We start from the raw sequence: 19,241 nt of genomic DNA, 5'->3' as shown, positions 1-19,241 counted from the left end.
GGGCACCAGTGGGGAATTTGGCAACCTTGATGTTCTCTGGCAAATGCCAAACGTCCTGCACAGTGTTGGGCTGTAAGCACAACCCCCACCTGTGGACGCCGGGCCCTCATACCACCCTCATGGAGTCTGTTTCTGACCGTTTGAGCAGACACATGCACATTTGTGGCCTGCTGGAGGTCATTTTGCAGGGCTCTGGCAGTGCTCCTCCTACTCCTCCTTGCACAAAGGCGGAGGTAGCGGTCCTGCTGCTGGGTTGTTGCCCTCCTACGGCCTCCTCCACATCTCCTGATGTACTGGCCTGTCTCCTGGTAGAGCCTCCATGCTCTGGACACTACGCTGACAGACACAGCAAACCTTCTTACCACATCTCGCATTGATGTCCCATCCTGGATGAGCTGCACTACCTGAGCCACTTGTGTGGGTTGTAGACTCCGTCTCATGCTACCACTAGAGTGAAAGCACCGCCAGCATTCAAAAGTGACCAAAGCATCAGCCAGGAAGCATAGGAACTGAGAAGTGGTCTGTGGTCACCACCTGCAGAACCACTCCTTTATTGTGGGGGGTCTGGCTAATTGCCTATAATTTCCACCTGTTGTCTATTCCATTTGCACAACAGCATGTGACATTTATTGTCAATCAGTGTTGCTTCCTAAGTGGACAGTTTGATTTCACAGAAGTGTGATTGACTTGGAGTTACATTGTGTTGTTTAAGTGTTCCCTTTATTTTTTTGAGCAGTGTATATAAAAACACAGGAATTATTCTGCACTGGGCCTTTAAACCACTGAGCAATACTCCGGGAGAAATCTCCTGCCAACTCTGTATCCTAACGAAGGCCAATATTGACGTCGTGTTCCACCAGATCTTCCTCACATTTTGGGCGGAAGAATCAGCGAACAAGATTATTATTATTATTATTATTATTATTATAATATAATAAGTGAGGAACAGGCCAGTACCTGAGTAGTGTTGAGGCTGGGGGTCGGGTCAGGAGAGGAGTGGCTGCTGGGCTCCTCGGTGATGCTGGGCGGGAGAGGAGCAGGACGCAGGGCAGAACCAGGACCACTAACACGCCACGGATAAGAATTAGAACAGGTTTTAAAAACTAAACAACTACACATTGCATGATTGAATCAATATACAGTATATCGTGATGCTCCTGGACACACATCAGTGATGTATGTGAATACTAACCGCACACTGCATCAATACAGGGGGTGACAGAGGCAGGGGGGGTGTGACTGAGGCAGGGGGTGGGGGGTGTGACTGAGGCAGGGGGTGTGACTGAGGCAGGGGGGTGTGTGACTGAGGCAGGGGGAGGTGTGTGACTGAGGCAGGGGGGGTGTGACTGAGGCAGGGGGGGTGGTGTGACTGAGGCAGGGGGGGTGTGTGACTGAGGCAGGGGGTGTGTGACTGAGGCAGGGGGTGTGTGACTGAGGCAGGGGGGTGTGACTGAGGCAGGGGGGTGTGACTGAGGCAGGGGGGACTGAGGCAGGGGGAGGTGTGTGATTGAGGCAGGGGGGGGGTGTGTGACAGAGGCAGGGGGGAGGTGTGTGACAGAGGCAGGGGAGGTGTGACAGAGGCAGGGGGAGGTGGGTGACTGAGGCAGGGGGAGGTGTGTGACTGAGGCAGGGGGGTGTGTGACTGAGGCAGGGGGAGGTGGTGTGACTGAGGCAGGGGGAGGTGGTGTGACTGAGGCAGGGGAGGTGTGTGACTGAGGCAGGGGAGGTGTGTGACTGAGGCAGGGGGGAGGTGTGTGACAGAGGCAGGGGGGAGGTGTGTGACAGAGGCAGGGGGAGGTGTGTGACAGAGGCAGGGGGAGGTGTGTGACAGAGGCAGGGGGGAGGTGTGTGACAGAGGCAGGGGAGGTGTGTGACTGAGGCAGGGGAGGTGTGTGACTGAGGCAGGGGAGGTGTGTGACTGAGGCAGGGGGAGGTGTGTGACTGCAGGGGGAGTGTGTGACTGAGGCAGGGGGAGGTGTGTCACTGAGGCAGGGGAGGTGTGTGACTGAGGCAGGGGAGGTGTGTGACTGAGGCGGGGGGAGGTGTGACTGAGGCAGGTGTGACTGAGGCAGGTGTGTGACAGAGGCAGGGGGTGTGTGACAGAGGCAGGTGTGTGACAGAGGCAGGTGTGTGACAGAGGCAGGTGTGTGACAGAGGCAGGTGTGTGACTGAGGCAGGTGTGTGACAGAGGCAGGGGGGTGTGTGACAGAGGCAGGTGTGACAGAGGTGTGTGACAGAGGCAGGTGTGACAGAGGCAGGTGTGACAGAGGCAGGTGTGACAGAGGCAGGTGTGACAGAGGCAGGGGGAGGTGTGAGACAGAGGCAGGGGGGAGGTGTGACAGAGGCAGGGGGTGTGACAGGGGCAGGGGAGGTGTGACAGAGGCAGGTGTGACAGAGGCAGGGGGAGGTGTGACAGAGGCAGGGGAGGTGTGACTGAGGCAGGGGGAGGTGTGACTGAGGCAGGGGGAGGTGTGACAGAGGCAGGGGGGAGGTGTGTGACAGAGGCAGGGGGGAGGTGTGTGACAGAGGCAGGGGGGAGGTGTGACAGAGGCAGGTGTGACAGAGGCAGGTGTGACAGAGGCAGGTGTGACAGAGGCAGGTGTGACAGAGGCAGGTGTGACAGAGGCAGGTGTGACAGAGGCAGGTGTGACAGAGGCAGGTGTGACAGAGGCAGGTGTGACAGAGGCAGGTGTGACAGAGGCAGGTGTGACAGAGGCAGGTGTGACAGAGGCAGGTGTGACAGAGGCAGGTGTGACAGAGGCAGGTGTGACAGAGGCAGGTGCGACAGAGGCGGGGGGAGGTGTGACAGAGGCAGGTGTGACAGGGGCAGGGGTGACAGAGGCAGGTGTGACAGAGGCAGGGGGGAGGTGTGACTGAGGCAGGAGGGAGGTGTGACAGAGGCAGGGGGAGGTGTGACTGAGGCAGGAGGGAGGTGTGTGACAGAGGCAGGGGGAGGTGTGTGACTGAGGCAGGGGGAGGTGTGACTGAGGCAGGGGAGGTGTGACTGAGGCAGGTGTGACAGGGAGGTGTGACAGAGGCAGGGGGAGGTGTGACAGAGGCAGGGGGAGGTATGACTGAGGCAGGGGGGAGGTGTGACAGAGGCAGTGGGAGGCAGGTGTGACAGAGGCAGGTGTGACAGAGGCAGGTGTGACAGAGGCAGGTGTGACAGAGGCAGGTGTGACAGAGGCAGGTGTGACAGAGGCAGGTGTGACAGAGGCAGGTGTGACAGAGGCAGGTGTGACAGAGGCAGGGGGAGGTGTGACAGAGGCAGGGATGTGACAGAGGCAGGTGTGACAGAGGGAGGTGTGACAGAGGGAGGTGTGACAGAGGGAGGTGTGACAGAGGCAGGGGGAGGTGTGACTGAGGCAGGGGGGAGGTGTGACTGAGGCAGGGGGAGGTGTGACTGAGGCAGGGGGAGGTGTGACTGAGGCAGGGGGAGGTGTGACTGAGGCAGGGGGAGGTGTGACTGAGGCAGGGGAGGTGTGACTGAGGCAGGGGAGGTGTGACTGAGGCAGGGGAGGTGTGACTGAGGCAGGGGGAGGTGTGACTGTGGCAGAGGCAGGTGTGACTGAGGCAGGGGGGTGTGAGAGGCAGGTGTGACAGAGGCAGGTGTGACAGAGGCAGGTGTGACAGGAGGCAGGTGTGACAGAGGCAGGGGGTGTGACTGAGGCAGGTGTGACAGAGGGGGCAGGTGTGACAGAGGCAGGTGTGACAGCAGGGGCAGGTGTGTGACTGAGGCAGGGGAGGTGTGTGACTGAGGCAGGGGGAGGTGTGTGACAGAGGCAGGGGGAGTGTGTGACTGAGGCAGGGGGAGGTGTGTGACTGAGGCAGGGGGAGGTGTGTGACTGAGGCAGGGGAGGTGTGACTGAGGCAGGGGGAGGTGTGACTGAGGCAGGGGGAGGTGTGACTGAGTATGACTGAGGAGGGGAGGTGTGACTGAGGCAGGGGGAGGTGTGACTGAGGCAGGGGGAGGTGTGACTGAGGCAGGGGGAGGTGTGACTGAGGCAGGGGGAGGTGTGACTGAGGCAGGGGGGAGGTGTGACTGAGGCAGGGGGAGGTGTGACTGAGGCAGGGGGAGGTGTGACTGAGGCAGGGGAGGTGTGACTGAGGCAGGGGAAGGGTGTGACTGAGGCAGGGGAGGTGTGACTGAGGCAGGGGGAGGTGTGACTGAGGCAGGGGGGAGGTGTGACTGAGGCAGGGGGGAGGTGTGACTGAGGCAGGGGGGAGGTGTGACTGAGGCAGGGGGAGGTGTGACTGAGGCAGGGGGAGGTGTGACTGAGGCGAGGCGTTATTGAGGTAAGGTGTGAGTGACTAAGGTAAATGGTGCTTTCAAGACAACTGGGAACTCTTGGGGAAAAAAAAGTGAAATCATGAGGTCAGTGATCATCAGGTCGGAAAGTCAGAGCTCTAGAAAGATGCCCGAGCTACCGACTTTGAATTCCGAGCTGGAATTACTGCCCCCCCCCCCCTACCCAGAGTTCCTAGTTGTCTTGAACGCACCGACGTTGGAGATTCCCAGGTTTCCCAGTTGTTTTGAATGCGGCATAAGGTGAGGTGGTGACTGAGGCAAGGCGTTACTGACCGGAGTCGGCTCTGGAAACGAGACAGGAAGCGTGTAGAGATGCTGAATCGGGGGTTGAGGAAGAGGCTCTCTGTCTCTATGGGTGGAGACTGCAGACTGGACAGGTCAGTCTCAAACCTCTCTACAGGGGCAGAACAGATAGCAGTTATAGCTAGCTACAAACTGTACTTAAAATACATCCTAACGGTTACCAAATTGTAAAAAATGGTTTACGAGACACTAGCCTAGACTCACAACCACATCTGTCTGTCCGACGGCCTGGTTAGGGTTAGACCCAGTAGAAAAAGAAACGCACACCTATTAAGACGAGCTGGAGCTCAGATGCAAAAATGTAATACCAACGTTTTCGACAGCCATGCTGTCTTCATCAGGGTATAAATCACAAACACTGCGGGATGACTCGTTTATATAGTGTCAAAAGACACAGGTGTCTGTAATCATGGCCAAGAGTGGCCTAATATCATTGGTTAATTCTCAAATATTAAAATGTCATACAAAGAACAGCATACAAACAAAAGGAGAGCATACGATCATAGATTCATTTGACTGTACAAGTTTACACACAATTACAATGGAAGAAGTCACAATAATCACAAGAATGGCTTCAGATCGAAGTCTACGTTGAGAACGAAGGGCGCAAGCGTCTTTAAATTAAAGATCCAGGCAGCCTCTCGTTTTAACAATAAATTGTCGAGGTCACCCCCTCTCCTAGGGAGGGTGACATGTTCGAAGCCAATATAACACAGAGACGAAATCGAGTGGCCTGCCTCCAAGCAGTGGGCAGAAACTGGATAAGTCAAGTTTTCACACCTAATGGTGCTACGATGTTCTGAGATACGTACTTCGGGTTAGACCCAGACCAGAGTATGTGAGCTGGAGCGGAGCCTGTCCAACTCGCCTGCAGCGCGGAGCGAGTTTCCCCAAAGACCTTCTCACCCGCTACAATTTAGCGCCAGTATAGCGCACTTCATGAGTTCAGGGGACGCCCGGCCCAGCATGCATTTGTCGTCTACTCGTCTGCTGCTATAGACCTACAGGACAGTAGATCTCCGGGAAGAGGGTTGGACTGAAAGCCTACAGGACAGTAGATCTCCAGGAAGAGGGTTGGGCAGACCCAGTCTTAAAACGGTATATTATCTATACAATGGGGTATAATTGCTTTTGCCACAATAGGCCTGTCATATTGCAGCTTTCCGTTATGATAGCTCTATTGTGCCTAAAAACCTTTAGGCCTACTTAAAAAAAAAAAAAAAAATACAAAATCTGCATCCCGGCCTGGCGTGGGCTGAAGGGTGTTTCGCATCCCCAGTGGCTCCGTCAGCGCCGAGAGGATATTCTCCCCTGCTGGCCGGCTCCCCGGACACGTCACACGAGCCTGAAGACAGACTCCGGGTCTAACTGGTGTTTCTACACGTGAATTCAGAGAAGGAACTGTAGACTGAACCTAATAAAAAGGCCGTTTTCATTTTCATTCAAAGTAAATCACAGCCTATGTTCAATTTATAAACTATAATTAATACAGTACATTATTAATTACTAATTAATTATTACTACTTATTAATACAGTACAGTATATTATTAATGACTAATGAATTATTACTACTTATTAATTAATACAGTACAGTATATTATTAATTACTAATTAATTATTACTACTTATTAATTAATACAGTACAGTATATTATTAATTACTAATTAATTATTACTACTTATTAATTAATACAGTACAGTATATTATTAATTACTAATGAATTATTACTACTTATTAATTAATACAGTACAGTATATTATTAATTACTAATTAATTATTACTACTTATTAATTAATACAGTACAGTATATTATTAATTACTAATGAATTATTACTACTTATTAATTAATACAGTACAGTATATTATTAATTACTAATGAATTATTACTACTTATTAATTAATACAGTACAGTATATGGTTAATTACTAATGAATTATTACTATTTATTAATTAATACAGTATAATAATATATACTTAATACAACAATATGTTTAAATGCTGAGCGCTTAATGTCCCTGCCAGCCTAGTGTGTCGCTCTCGCAAAGGCGTCACACCGCATTTCTTTATAAGCCTTGGAATAATAGATGAATAATAATATAGACTAAATAATGAACTCCTTCTTAGACTCCCTGTCTGGCTCCTGACCTATTTACAGTGGTTTATATATGTATAAGCTATAGCCTTGGAATAATAGATGAATAATAATATAGGCTAAATAATGAACTCCTTCTTAGACTCCCTGTCTGGCTCCTGACCTATTTACAGTGGTTTATATATGTATAAGCTATAGCCTTGGAATAATAGATGAATAATAATATAGGCTAAATAATGAACTCCTTCTTAGACTCCCTGTCTGGCTCCTGACCTATTTACAGTGGTTTATATATGTATAAGCTATAGCCTTGGAATAATAGATGAATAATAATATAGACTAAATAATGAACTCCTTCTTAGACTCCCTGTCTGGCTCCTGACCTATTTACAGTGGTTTATATATGTATAAGCTATAGCCTTGGAATAATGAGATTAATAATAATATAGACTAAATAATGAACTCCTTCTTAGACTCCCTGTCTGGCTCCTGACCTATTTACAGTGGTTTATATATGTATAAGCTATAGCCTTGGAATAATAGATGAATAATAATATAGACTAAATAATGAACTCCTTCTTAGACTCCCTGTCTGGCTCCTGACCTATTTACAGTGGTTTATATATGTATAAGCTATAGCCTTGGAATAATAGATGAATAATAATATAGACTAAATAATGAACTCCTTCTTAGACTCCCTGTCTGGCTCCTGACCTATTTACAGTGGTTTATATATGTATAAGCTATAGCCTTGGAATAATAGATGAATAATAATATAGGCTAAATAATGAACTCCTTCTTAGACTCCCTGTCTGGCTCCTGACCTATTTACAGTGGTTTATATATGTATAAGCTATAGCCTTGGAATAATAGATGAATAATAATATAGACTAAATAATGAACTCCTTCTTAGACTCCCTGTCTGGCTCCTGACCTATTTACAGTGGTTTATATATGTATAAGCTATAGCCTTGGAATAATAGATTAATAATAATATAGGCTAAATAATGAACTCCTTCTTAGACTCCCTGTCTGGCTCCTGACCTATTTACAGTGGTTTATATATGTATAAGCTATAGCCTTGGAATAATAGATGAATAATAATATAGGCTAAATAATGAACTCCTTCTTAGACTCCCTGTCTGGCTCCTGACCTATTTACAGTGGTTTATATATGTATAAGCTATAGCCTTGGAATAATAGATTAATAATAATATAGGCTAAATAATGAACTCCTTCTTAGACTCCCTGTCTGGCTCCTGACCTATTTACAGTGGTTTATATATGTATAAGCTATAGCCTTGGAATAATAGATGAATAATAATATAGGCTAAATAATGAACTCCTTCTTAGACTCCCTGTCTGGCTCCTGACCTATTTACAGTGGTTTATATATGTATAAGCTATAGCCTTGGAATAATAGATGAATAATAATATAGGCTAAATAATGAACTCCTTCTTAGACTCCCTGTCTGGCTCCTGACCTATTTACAGTGGTTTATATATGTATAAGCTATAGCCTTGGAATAATAGATGAATAATAATATAGGCTAAATAATGAACTCCTTCTTAGACTCCCTGTCTGGCTCCTGACCTATTTACAGTGGTTTATATATGTATAAGCTATAGCCTTGGAATAATAGATGAATAATAATATAGACTAAATAATGAACTCCTTCTTAGACTCCCTGTCTGGCTCCTGACCTATTTACAGTGGTTTATATATGTATAAGCTATAGCCTTGGAATAATAGATGAATAATAATATAGACTAAATAATGAACTCCTTCTTAGACTCCCTGTCTGGCTCCTGACCTATTTACAGTGGTTTATATTTATATGCTGTTTAAAATATAACCACTTCTTACAGTTACAGTGTTCATGTTGATTATTACGATACTTCTCATTCGTATGGCTTGGTAGATCCAGGTAGTTTGGTGTTCGTTAAAAAGGTGATTTTAATCAATGGAGCCAATTTGGAATGGCGGCAGTTTCATTCTCTGTGAGCGAGGGGTGGTTGGGGAAGGACGTGGGATAACTGGGGCAGTTGCTCGCCGCTCTGTGAGCGAGGGGTGGTTGGGGAAGGACGTGGGATAACTGGGGCAGTTGCTCGCCCCTCTGTGAGCGAGGGGTGGTTGGGGAAGGACGTGGGATAACTGGGGCAGTTGCTCGCCGCTCTGTGAGCGAGGGGTGGTTGGGGAAGGACGTGGGATAACTGGGGCAGTTGCTCGCCCCTCTGTGAGCGAGGGGTGGTTGGGGAAGGACGTGGGATAACTGGGGCAGTTGCTCGCCCCTCTGTGAGCGAGGAGAGGTTGGAGAAGGACGTGGGATAACTGGGGCAGTTGCTCGCCCCTCTGTGAGCGAGGAGAGGTTGGAGAAGGACGTGGAACAACTGGGGCAGTTGTTCGCCCCTCTGTGAGCGAGGGGTGGTTGGAGAAGGACGTGGGATAACTGGGGCAGTTGCTCGCCCCTCTGTGAGCGAGGAGAGGTTGGAGAAGGACGTGGAACAACTGGGGCAGTTGCTCGCCGCTCTGTGAGCGAGGAGAGGTTGGGGAAGGACGTGGAACAACTGGGGCAGTTGCTCGCCCCTCTGTGAGCGAGGGGTGGTTGGGGAAGGACGTGGAACAACTGGGGCAGTTGCTCGCCGCTCTGTGAGCGAGGAGAGATTTCCGACCGCTCGACTCACATACTCTGACCCAGATAAGAGGTTTGTGGCTCAATACATCACCATCATCATCATCATCATCATCATCATCATCCGTACCCTCGTTGCTCAGGTGGTTGGCCATGGTGTCAAAGTGTTGTCTAAGGAGTGTCTGTGGATCTTCCTCCTCTTCCTCCACTCCAGAACTACCTGTAGAACTCACCTGGCTCAGGGAGTCAGTATCTACAGGGGGAGACGAGAGGAGTCAGTATCTACAGGGGGAGACGAGAGGAGTCAGTATCTACAGGGGGAGACGAGAGGAGTCAGTACCTACAGGGGGAGACGAGAGGAGTCAGTACCTACAGGGGGAGACGAGAGGAGTCAGTATCTACAGGGGGAGACGAGACGAGAGGAGAGGAGTCAGTATCTACAGGGGGGAGTCAGTATCTACAGGGGGAGACGAGAGGAGTCAGTATCTACAGGGGGGGAGACGAGAGGAGTCAGTATCTACAGGGGAGACGAGACGAGAGGAGTCAGTATCTACAGGGGGAGACGAGAGGAGAGGAGTCAGTATCTACAGGGGAGGAGACGAGAGGAGTCAGTATCTACAGGGGGAGGAGAGAGGAGTCAGTATCTACAGGGGGAGACGAGAGGAGAGGAGTCAGTATCTACAGGGGGAGACGAGAGGAGAGGAGTCAGTATCTACAGGGGGAGACGAGAGGAGAGGAGTCAGTATCTACAGGGGGAGACGAGAGGAGAGGAGTCAGTATCTACAGGGGGAGACGAGACGAGAGGAGTCAGTATCTACAGGGGAGACGAGAGGAGAGGAGTCAGTATCTACAGGGGGAGACGAGACGAGAGGAGAGGAGTCAGTATCTACAGGGGGAGACGAGAGGAGAGGAGTCAGTATCTACAGGGGGAGACGAGACGAGAGGAGTCAGTATCTACAGGGGGGAGACGAGAGGAGAGGAGTCAGTATCTACAGGGGAGACGAGAGGAGAGGAGTCAGTATCTACAGGGGGAGACGAGAGGAGAGGAGTCAGTATCTACAGGGGGAGACGAGAGGAGAGGAGTCAGTATCTACAGGGGGAGACGAGACGAGAGGAGTCAGTATCTACAGGGGGAGACGAGACTACAGGGAGAGAGAGTCAGTATCTACAGGGGGAGATCTACAGGGAGACGAGAGGAGTCAGTATCTACAGGGGGAGACGAGAGGAGAGGAGTCAGTATCTACAGGGGAGACGAGAGGAGAGGAGTCAGTATCTACAGGGGGGGGGGAGACAGTAGAGGAGAGGAGTCAGTATCTACAGGGGGAGACGAGAGGAGTCAGTATCTACAGGGGGAGACGAGAGGAGTCAGTATCTACAGGGGGAGACGAGAGGAGTCAGTATCTACAGGGGGAGACGAGAGGAGTCAGTATCTACAGGGGGAGACGAGAGGAGTCAGTATCTACAGGGGGAGACGAGAGGAGTCAGTATCTACAGGGGGAGACGAGAGGAGTCAGTATCTACAGGGGGGAGACGAGAGGAGTCAGTATCTACAGGGGGAGACGAGACGAGAGGAGTCAGTATCTACAGGGGGAGACGAGACGAGAGGAGTCAGTATCTACAGGGGGAGACGAGACGAGAGGAGTCAGTATCTACAGGGGGAGACGAGACGAGAGGAGTCAGTATCTACAGGGGGAGACGAGGGGGAGTCAGTATCTACAGGGGGAGACGTCAGTATCTACAGAGGAGAGGAGTCAGTATCTACAGGGGAGACGACGAGAGTCAGTAGAGGGGAGAGAGGAGTCAGTATCTACAGAGGGGAGACGTAGACAGGGGAGAGGAGAGGAGTCAGTATCTACAGGGGGAGACGAGAGGAGAGGAGTCAGTATCTACAGGGGAGACGAGAGTCGAGAGGAGAGGAGTCAGTATCTACAGGGGAGAGAGGAGTCAGTATCGAGAGACGAGAGGAGTCAGTATCTAGGGGGGAGGGGGAGACAGGGGGAGACGAGAGAGGAGTCAGTATCTACAGGGGAGACGAGAGTCGAGAGGAGTCAGTATCTACAGGGGGACGAGACGAGAGGAGTCAGTATCTGGGGGAGACAGGGGAGACTGTAGGGGGGAGACGAGAGGAGTCAGTATCTACGAGAGGGGAGACAGGGGAGACGAGAGGAGTCAGTATCTACAGGGGGGGGAGAGGAGTCAGACAGGGGGAGGAGAGGAGTCAGTATCTGGGGAGGGGAGAGGAGAGGAGTCAGTATCTACAGGGGGGGGAGACAGAGACGAGAGGAGTCAGTATCTACAGGGGAGTATCGAGAGGAGAGGAGTCAGTATCTGTAGGGGGAGACGAGAGGAGTCAGTATCTACAGGGGGAGATGAGGGGGAGACGAGAGGAGTCAGTATCTAGGGAGGAGAGGAGGGGAGTATCTGTAGGGGAGAGGAGAGGAGTCAGTATCTGCAGGGGAGACGAGAGGGAGTCAGTATCTACAGGGGGAGACGAGAGGAGTCAGTATCTACAGGGAGACAGGGGGAGACAAGGAGGAGTCAGTATCTGTAGGGGAGACAAGAGGAGAGGGAGGAGAGGAGTCAGTATCTACAGGGGAGATCCATATTGAGACCTGGTGGGAGTCAGTATCTACAGGGGTACAATTCTGGTCTTTCGAGAGGAGTCAGTATCTAGTGTCAGCGGGGGAGACGAGTCAAGGAGTCAGTATCTACAGTGGGTTTTCTGGGGAGACGAGAGGAGTCAGTATCTACAGTAGTAATAGAGATAGTAGAGGCACTAGTGCAATGGTAGTGGTAGTAGTATATTAGTGTAGTAGTATATTACTGTAGTGGTAGTAGTATATTAGTGTAGTGGTATATTAGTGTAGTGGTAGTGGTATATTAGTGTAGTGGTAGTGGTATATTAGTGTAGTGGTAGTAGTATATTAGTGTAGTGGTATATTAGTGTAGTGGTAGTAGTATATTAGTGTAGTAGTATATTAGTGTAGTGGTAGTGGTATATTAGTGTAGTGGTATTAGTATATTAGTGTAGTGGTATATTAGTGTAGTGGTAGTAGTATATTAGTGTAGTGGTAGTAGTATATTAGTGTAGTGGTAGTGGTATATTAGTGTAGTGGTAGTAGTATATTAGTGTAGTGGTAGTAGTATATTAGTGTAGTGGTATATTAGTGTAGTAGTATATTAGTGTAGTAGTATATTAGTGTAGTGGTAGTGGTATATTAGTGTAGTGGTAGTAGTATATTAGTGTAGTGGTATTAGTATATTAGTGTAGTGGTATATTAGTGTAGTGGTATATTAGTGTAGTGGTAGTGGTATATGAGTGTAGTGGTAGTGGTATATGAGTGTAGTGGTATTAGTATATTAGTGTAGTGGTATATTAGTGTAGTGGTATATTAGTGTAGTGGTATATTAGTGTAGTGGTAGTGGTATATGAGTGTAGTGGTAGTGGTATATGAGTGTAGTGGTAGTGGTATATGAGTGTAGTGGTATATGAGTGTAGTGGTAGTGGTATATGAGTGTAATGGTAGTAGTATATGAGTGTAGTGGTAGTAGTATATTAGTGTAGTGGTAGTAGTATATTAGTGTAGTGGTAGTGGTATATTAGTGTAGTGGTAGTGGTATATTAGTGTAGTGGTATATTAGTGTAGTGGTAGTAGTATATTAGTATTGTAATGGTAGTATTGTAGTAGTAGTATATTAGTGTAGTGGTAGTAGTATATTAGTGTAGTGGTATATTAGTGTAGTGGTATATTAGTGTAGTGGTATATTAGTGTAGTGGTATATTAGTGTAGTGGTAGTAGTATATTAGTGTAGTGGTATATTAGTGTAGTGGTATATTAGTGTAGTGGTATATTAGTGTAGTGGTATATTAGTGTAGTGGTAGTGGTATATTAGTGTAGTGGTAGATTAGTGTAGTGGTCGTGGTATATTAGTGTAGTGGTAGTAGTATATTAGTATTGTAGGAGTAGTATATTAGTGTAGTGGTAGTAGTATATTAGTGTAGTGGTAGTATTGTAGTAGTATATTACTATATTTAGTGGTGTTAGTAGAGTAGTAGTATTATAATAGAGCAGTGGTAGTAATTGTACTATAGTAGTCGTGTGTACTCGTCCTACCATCCTGGGGTTGGTCCTGGCTCTCTGCAGAACCAACACAACAGGCGCTGTCTGGACTCAGCTCGTCCTCTCCTCCCCAGCCCTGCTGCCGCTGGCCAAACTCACTGCACACACACACACACTTTTAGTTGTCGTTGTATCTACCAGAGTCAGACTGACTCGTGTATCTGACCGTTTAAAGACTAGAGAACTGGAGACTGAGGTTATTTCAGAATGACCAGCAGCTGATCTGTTATTAATGCTAATATGTGAGAAAGTAAACTCCCAGGTTCCATCGATGACTTCCTATTTATCAATCAAATTAGGTACATTTGTGATTTAGGATAAATATAATTATGTATGTATGCATGTATGCATGTATGCATGTATGTACCACCCACACACCCACACACACACACACACACACACACACACACACACACACACACACACAAAGCAGCCCTACATAAACAACTATAACCTCATACACAAAGCGTCCCCACATCCAACTCATTTTGAGAGAAACAGTAACTAGATGTCCCAACCAGACAGATCCACTCTGACTCACCCCTCTCCTCCTCCAGTGGACAGCGTGGTGCTGTTAGCCGGGTAAAGAACGTAGCTACTGAGGCCTGGACCAAACATGTCGTCACTGTCCGGTAGGGCCAGGAACCCAGGCCTCTGAAGACACCCAGAACCCTAAATAATAACATATGTTAATGTGTTGTTTGCCTGGACTGAGTGACAACAATATTATTTTTTTATATTTAAAATTATTTTTTGAGTGAAGTATCTCTTTAAACAGACCTGATCTTCGTTGTCGTCATCTTCCACCACATCTTCCTCCTCCTCCACCACCACATCTTCCTCCTCCTCCACCACTGCCACATCTTCTTCCTCCTCCTCTCCAAGCAGGCTGTCCAGGCTCTGAGGGTGGAAGTATGAATCTTCCTCCTCATCTTCCTCCTCCTCCTCTCCTGGTCCCTCTGCTCTGCGGGGGGTGGGGGAGAGAGGGCGCTGAAGGCTGTGTGTCTCCAGGACAGAGCGGATGGCCAGGGGGTTGAGGTGCTCTGCCCAGCGCCCGCGCGGCTGGAGGTGTGCTGGCTGGAGCTCGGCAGGGAGAACAGTGGTGCCTGCTGCAGGACCCTGACATAACAGCGAGACCATCTCAAATCACAAAAAGGCTCTGTTAAAGTGCACAATGCCAACACAGCCAGAGAGGCAACATCCGACCATCAGAGTGAGGGAACTGCCACAAGACTGAGTCACAACACTTAACATACAGCCAGTACATTCAGAAGGTATTCATACCCCTCTACTTAACATACAGCCAGTGCATTCAGAAGGTATTCATACCCCTCTACTTAACATACAGCCAGTGCATTCAGAAGGTATTCATACCCCTCTACTTAACATACAGCCAGTGCATTCAGAAGGTATTCATACCCCTCTACTTAACATACAGCCAGTGCATTCAGACGGTATTCATACCCCTCTACTTAACATACAGCCAGTGCATTCAGACGGTATTCATACCCCTCTACTTAACATACAGCCAGTGCTTTCAGAAGGTATTCATACCCCTCTACTTAACATACAGCCAGTGCTTTCAGAAGGTATTCATACCCCTCTACTTAACATACAGCCAGTGCATTCAGAAGGTATTCATACCCCTCTACTTAACATACAGCCAGTGCATTCAGAAGGTATTCATACCCCTCTACTTAACATACAGCCAGTGCTTTCAGAAGGTATTCATACCCGTCTACTTAATAACATACAGCCAGTGCATTCAGAAGGTATTCATACCCCTCTACTTAATAACATACAGCCAGTGCTTTCAGAAGGTATTCATACCCCTCTACTTAATAACATACAGCCAGTGCATTCAGAAGGTATTCATACCCCTCTACTTAATAACATACAGCCAGTGCATTCAGAAGGTATTCATACCCCTCTACTTAATAACATACAGCCAGTGCTTTCAGAAGGTATTCATACCCCTCTACTTAACATACAGCCAGTGCTTTCTGAAGATATTCATACCCCTCTACTTAACATACAGCCAGTGCATTCAGAAGGTATCCATACCCCTCTACTTAACATACAGCCAGTGCATTCAGAAGGTATTCATACCCCTCTACTTAACATACAGCCAGTGCATTCAGAAGGTATTCATACCCCTCTACTTAACATACAGCCAGTGCATTCAGACGGTATTCATACCCCTCTACTTAACATACAGCCAGTGCATTCAGAAGGTATTCATACCCCTCTACTTAACATACAGCCAGTGCATTCAGAAGGTATTCATACCCCTCTACTTAACATACAGCCAGTGCTTTCAGAAGGTATTCATACCCCTCTACTTAACATACAGCCAGTGCATTCAGAAGGTATTCATACCCCTCTACTTAACATACAGCCAGTGCATTCAGACGGTATTCATACCCCTCTACTTAACATACAGCCAGTGCATTCAGAAGGTATTCATACCCCTCTACTTAACATACAGCCAGTGCATTCAGAAGGTATTCATACCCCTCTACTTAACATACAGCAGAACGCTAAGTTACATAGGTATTCAAACCTATGAGTCAATACGTTTGAATCACCTTTGGCAGCGATTACAACTGCAAGTCTTTCTGGGTAAGTCGATAAAGCCTCGTTCACACTGCAGACAAAATGTGTTTTTGAATTTCTTTCTATATTTTTTTTAAATGATTGACTGTCAAAACAGCAAGTTACATGTGACCAAATAGGATGTGTGCATTCAGACAGCAGTCATTTACCGACAAGACAGGTTGTCATAGTAACAACGGGTATGTGTACAGTGGTGTAGGCTGATTGGTGGTGGTGCTTGTCCTTATGTATAAAGCTACGGTAACAACAATGCCTGTCACGGACACGTCTCAGTTTTGTGTGACGACGGAACACTGCTCTACTATTAATCTTATCCAGGCTACTATTAATCTTATCCAGGCTACTATTAATCTTATCCAGGCTACTATTAATCTTATCCAGGCTACTATTAATCTTATCCAGGCTACTATTAATCTTATCCAGGCTACTATTAATCTTATCCAGGCTAGTATTAATCTTATCCAGGCTACTATTAATCTTATCCAGGCTAGTATTAATCTTATCCAGGCTAGTATTAATCTTATCCAGGCTAGTATTAATCTTATCCAGGCTAGTATTAATCTTATCCAGGCTACTATTAATCTTATCCAGGCTAGTATTAATCTTATCCAGGCTACTATTAATCTTATCCAGGCTAGTATTAATCTTATCCAGGCTAGTATTAATCTTATCCAGGCTAGTATTAATCTTATCCAGGCTAGTATTAATCTTATCCAGGCTACTATTAATCTTATCCAGGCTAGTATTAATCTTATCCTGGCTAGTATTAATCTTATCCAGGCTACTATTAATCTTATCCTGGCTAGTATTAATCTTATCCTGGCTAGTATTAATCTTATCCAGGCTATTATTAATCTTATCCAGGCTATTATTAATCTTATCCAGGCTACTATTAATCTACTATGAATTTTATCCAGGCTACTATGAATTTTATCCAGGGTACTATGAATTTTATCCAGGCTACTATGAATCTTATCCAGGCTACTATTAATCTACTATGAATTTTATCCAGGCTACTATAAATCTTATCCAGGCTACTATGAATCTTATCCAGGCTACTATGAATCTTATCCAGGCTACTATGAATCTTATCCAGGCTACTATGAATCTTATCCAGGCTACTATGAATCTTATCCAGGCTACTATGAATCTTATCCAGGCTACTATGAATCTTATCCAGGCTACTATGAATCTTATCCAGGCTACTATGAATCTTATCCAGGCTACTATGAATCTTATCCAGGCTAGTATTAATCTTATCCAGGCTACTATTAATCTACTATGAATTTTATCCAGGCTACTATAAATCTTATCCAGGCTACTATGAATCTTATCCAGGCTACTATGAATCTTATCCAGGCTACTATGAATCTTATCCAGGCTACTATGAATCTTATCCAGGCTACTATGAATCTTATCCAGGCTACTATGAATCTTATCCAGGCTAGTATTAATCTTATCCAGGCTAGTATTAATCTTATCCAGGCTACTATGAATCTTATCCAGGCTACTATTAATCTTATCCAGGCTAGTATGAATCTTATCCAGGCTAGTATGAATCTTATCCAGGCTAGTATTAATCTTATCCAGGCTAGTATTAATCTTATCCAGGCTACTATTAATCTTATCCAGGCTACTATGAATCTTATCCAGGCTAGTATTAATCTTATCCAGGCTACTATGAATCTTATCCAGGCTACTATTAATCTTATCCAGGCTAGTATTAAGACAAATCCCAGAGACATGTCCATCAGGCCTATTCAATTCCGGACATGGAGAGCCGAAAACATCAAGTTTTTTGTTTTGTTTCTACCGGTAGTTAATTTAATTAGTCCCCGATTGGGGCGGCAGCGTAGCCTAGTGCATCCCCCAGATCAGGTTAGCACCTAGCGTTGGACTAGGACCCGGAAGGTTGCGAGTTCAAACCCCCGAGCTGACAAGGTACAAATCTGTCGTTCTGCCCCTGAACAGGCAGTTAACCCACTGTTCCCAGGCCGTCATTGAAAATAAGAATATGTTCTTAACTGACTTGCCTGGTTAAATAAAGGTTAAAAAATAAATAAAAAATTAAAAGGAGAGGGGATGAAAACCAGTAGTGTGCCGACCCTCCAGGACAGGATTTGGGCAACCCTGATATAGACTATATGGTTTCGGGAAGACTCACCAGTTTCCTGGCCCACATGGGCAGTTTGCCGTTGGTCTGTGGAACCATGGGGTCTAGAGCAAGGAAGTCTGGAGGAGACACATTGATGTTAAAACATTGATTAAATCCCAAAGTCTGTTGCAAATTCCAACAATTTCCCTTTCTCTGAGCTTGTGGCATGGCGAATGGTTGTTAAATAGCAAATTAACTTTTTCTTAATTAATTAAATTCCACACTCTTATGTCCCTAAGTTAAAATGAGCGGACTCACCATGAGTGATGTCACATCTAGCAGGAGTCCTGGGATCATCTTCCTCCTCTTCCTCTCCTGCCTGGGGGAGGTGGCCCAATGGCACACTGATGAAGGTCTCTCTCCTGGACAAAGAGAAACAGACAACTCACACAGAGACACCTGACACAGGTTACCTCACACAGAGACACCTCACACAGGTTACCTCACACAGAGACACCTCACACAGACACCTCACACAGGTTACCTCACACAGAGACACCTCACACAGGTTACCTCACACAGGTTACCTCACACAGGTTACCTCACACAGGTTACCTCACACAGGTTACCTCACACAGGTTACCTCACACAGAGACACCTCACACAGGTTACCTCACACAGGTTACCTCACACAGGTTACCTCACACAGGTTACCTCACACAGGTTACCTCACACAGGTTACCTCACACAGACACCTCACACAGGTTACCTCACACAGAGACACCTCACACAGGTTACCTCACACAGGTTACCTCACACAGGTTACCTCACACAGGTTACCTCACACAGAGACACCTCACACAGAGACACCTGACACAGGTTACCTCACACAGACACCTCACAAAGGTTACCTCACACAGAGACACCTCACACAGAGACACCTCACACAGAGACACCTCACACAGGGACACCTCACACAGGGACACCTCACACAGGGACACCTCACACAGGGACACCTCACACAGGGACACCTCACACAGGGACACCTCACACAGGGTTACCTCACACAGG

The 19,241-nt window shown here is 47.2% G+C and overlaps 1 protein-coding gene and 1 long non-coding RNA gene across 3 annotated transcripts in view; both read right to left on the bottom strand.

Annotated features, from left to right (window-relative positions):
- Positions 1–19,241, bottom strand: part of wdr62 (WD repeat domain 62) — a 71,291-nt gene that overhangs the window by 8,162 nt on the left and 43,888 nt on the right. The window contains exons 20-27 of the mRNA XM_052479486.1: positions 18,489–18,592; positions 18,240–18,307; positions 14,240–14,578; positions 14,001–14,131; positions 13,454–13,557; positions 9,469–9,591; positions 4,583–4,703; positions 958–1,063 (exon numbers count right to left, since the gene is read on the bottom strand). Of these exons, the coding sequence (XP_052335446.1) occupies positions 958–1,063; positions 4,583–4,703; positions 9,469–9,591; positions 13,454–13,557; positions 14,001–14,131; positions 14,240–14,578; positions 18,240–18,307; positions 18,489–18,592 (1,096 nt within the window). The remainder of the gene's footprint in view (positions 1–957; positions 1,064–4,582; positions 4,704–9,468; positions 9,592–13,453; positions 13,558–14,000; positions 14,132–14,239; positions 14,579–18,239; positions 18,308–18,488; positions 18,593–19,241) is intronic.
- LOC127912537 (uncharacterized) lies at positions 6,634–8,573 on the bottom strand. Of its 2 annotated transcripts, XR_008083109.1 has the most exons (4): positions 7,970–8,573; positions 7,750–7,859; positions 7,200–7,529; positions 6,634–7,088 (listed from the first exon to the last, which is right to left on the bottom strand). It is a non-coding gene; the product is annotated as an uncharacterized LOC127912537 (long non-coding RNA). The 2 variants fall into 2 exon arrangements; XR_008083107.1 differs by lacking the exon at positions 7,750–7,859 and having other exon boundaries at positions 7,200–7,639; positions 8,300–8,573.

Source organism: Oncorhynchus keta, chromosome 1, assembly GCF_023373465.1.
Source record: "Oncorhynchus keta strain PuntledgeMale-10-30-2019 chromosome 1, Oket_V2, whole genome shotgun sequence".
NCBI classification, from domain to species: domain Eukaryota; kingdom Metazoa; phylum Chordata; class Actinopteri; order Salmoniformes; family Salmonidae; genus Oncorhynchus; species Oncorhynchus keta.
This window is presented reverse-complemented; position numbering and strand designations above follow the sequence as displayed.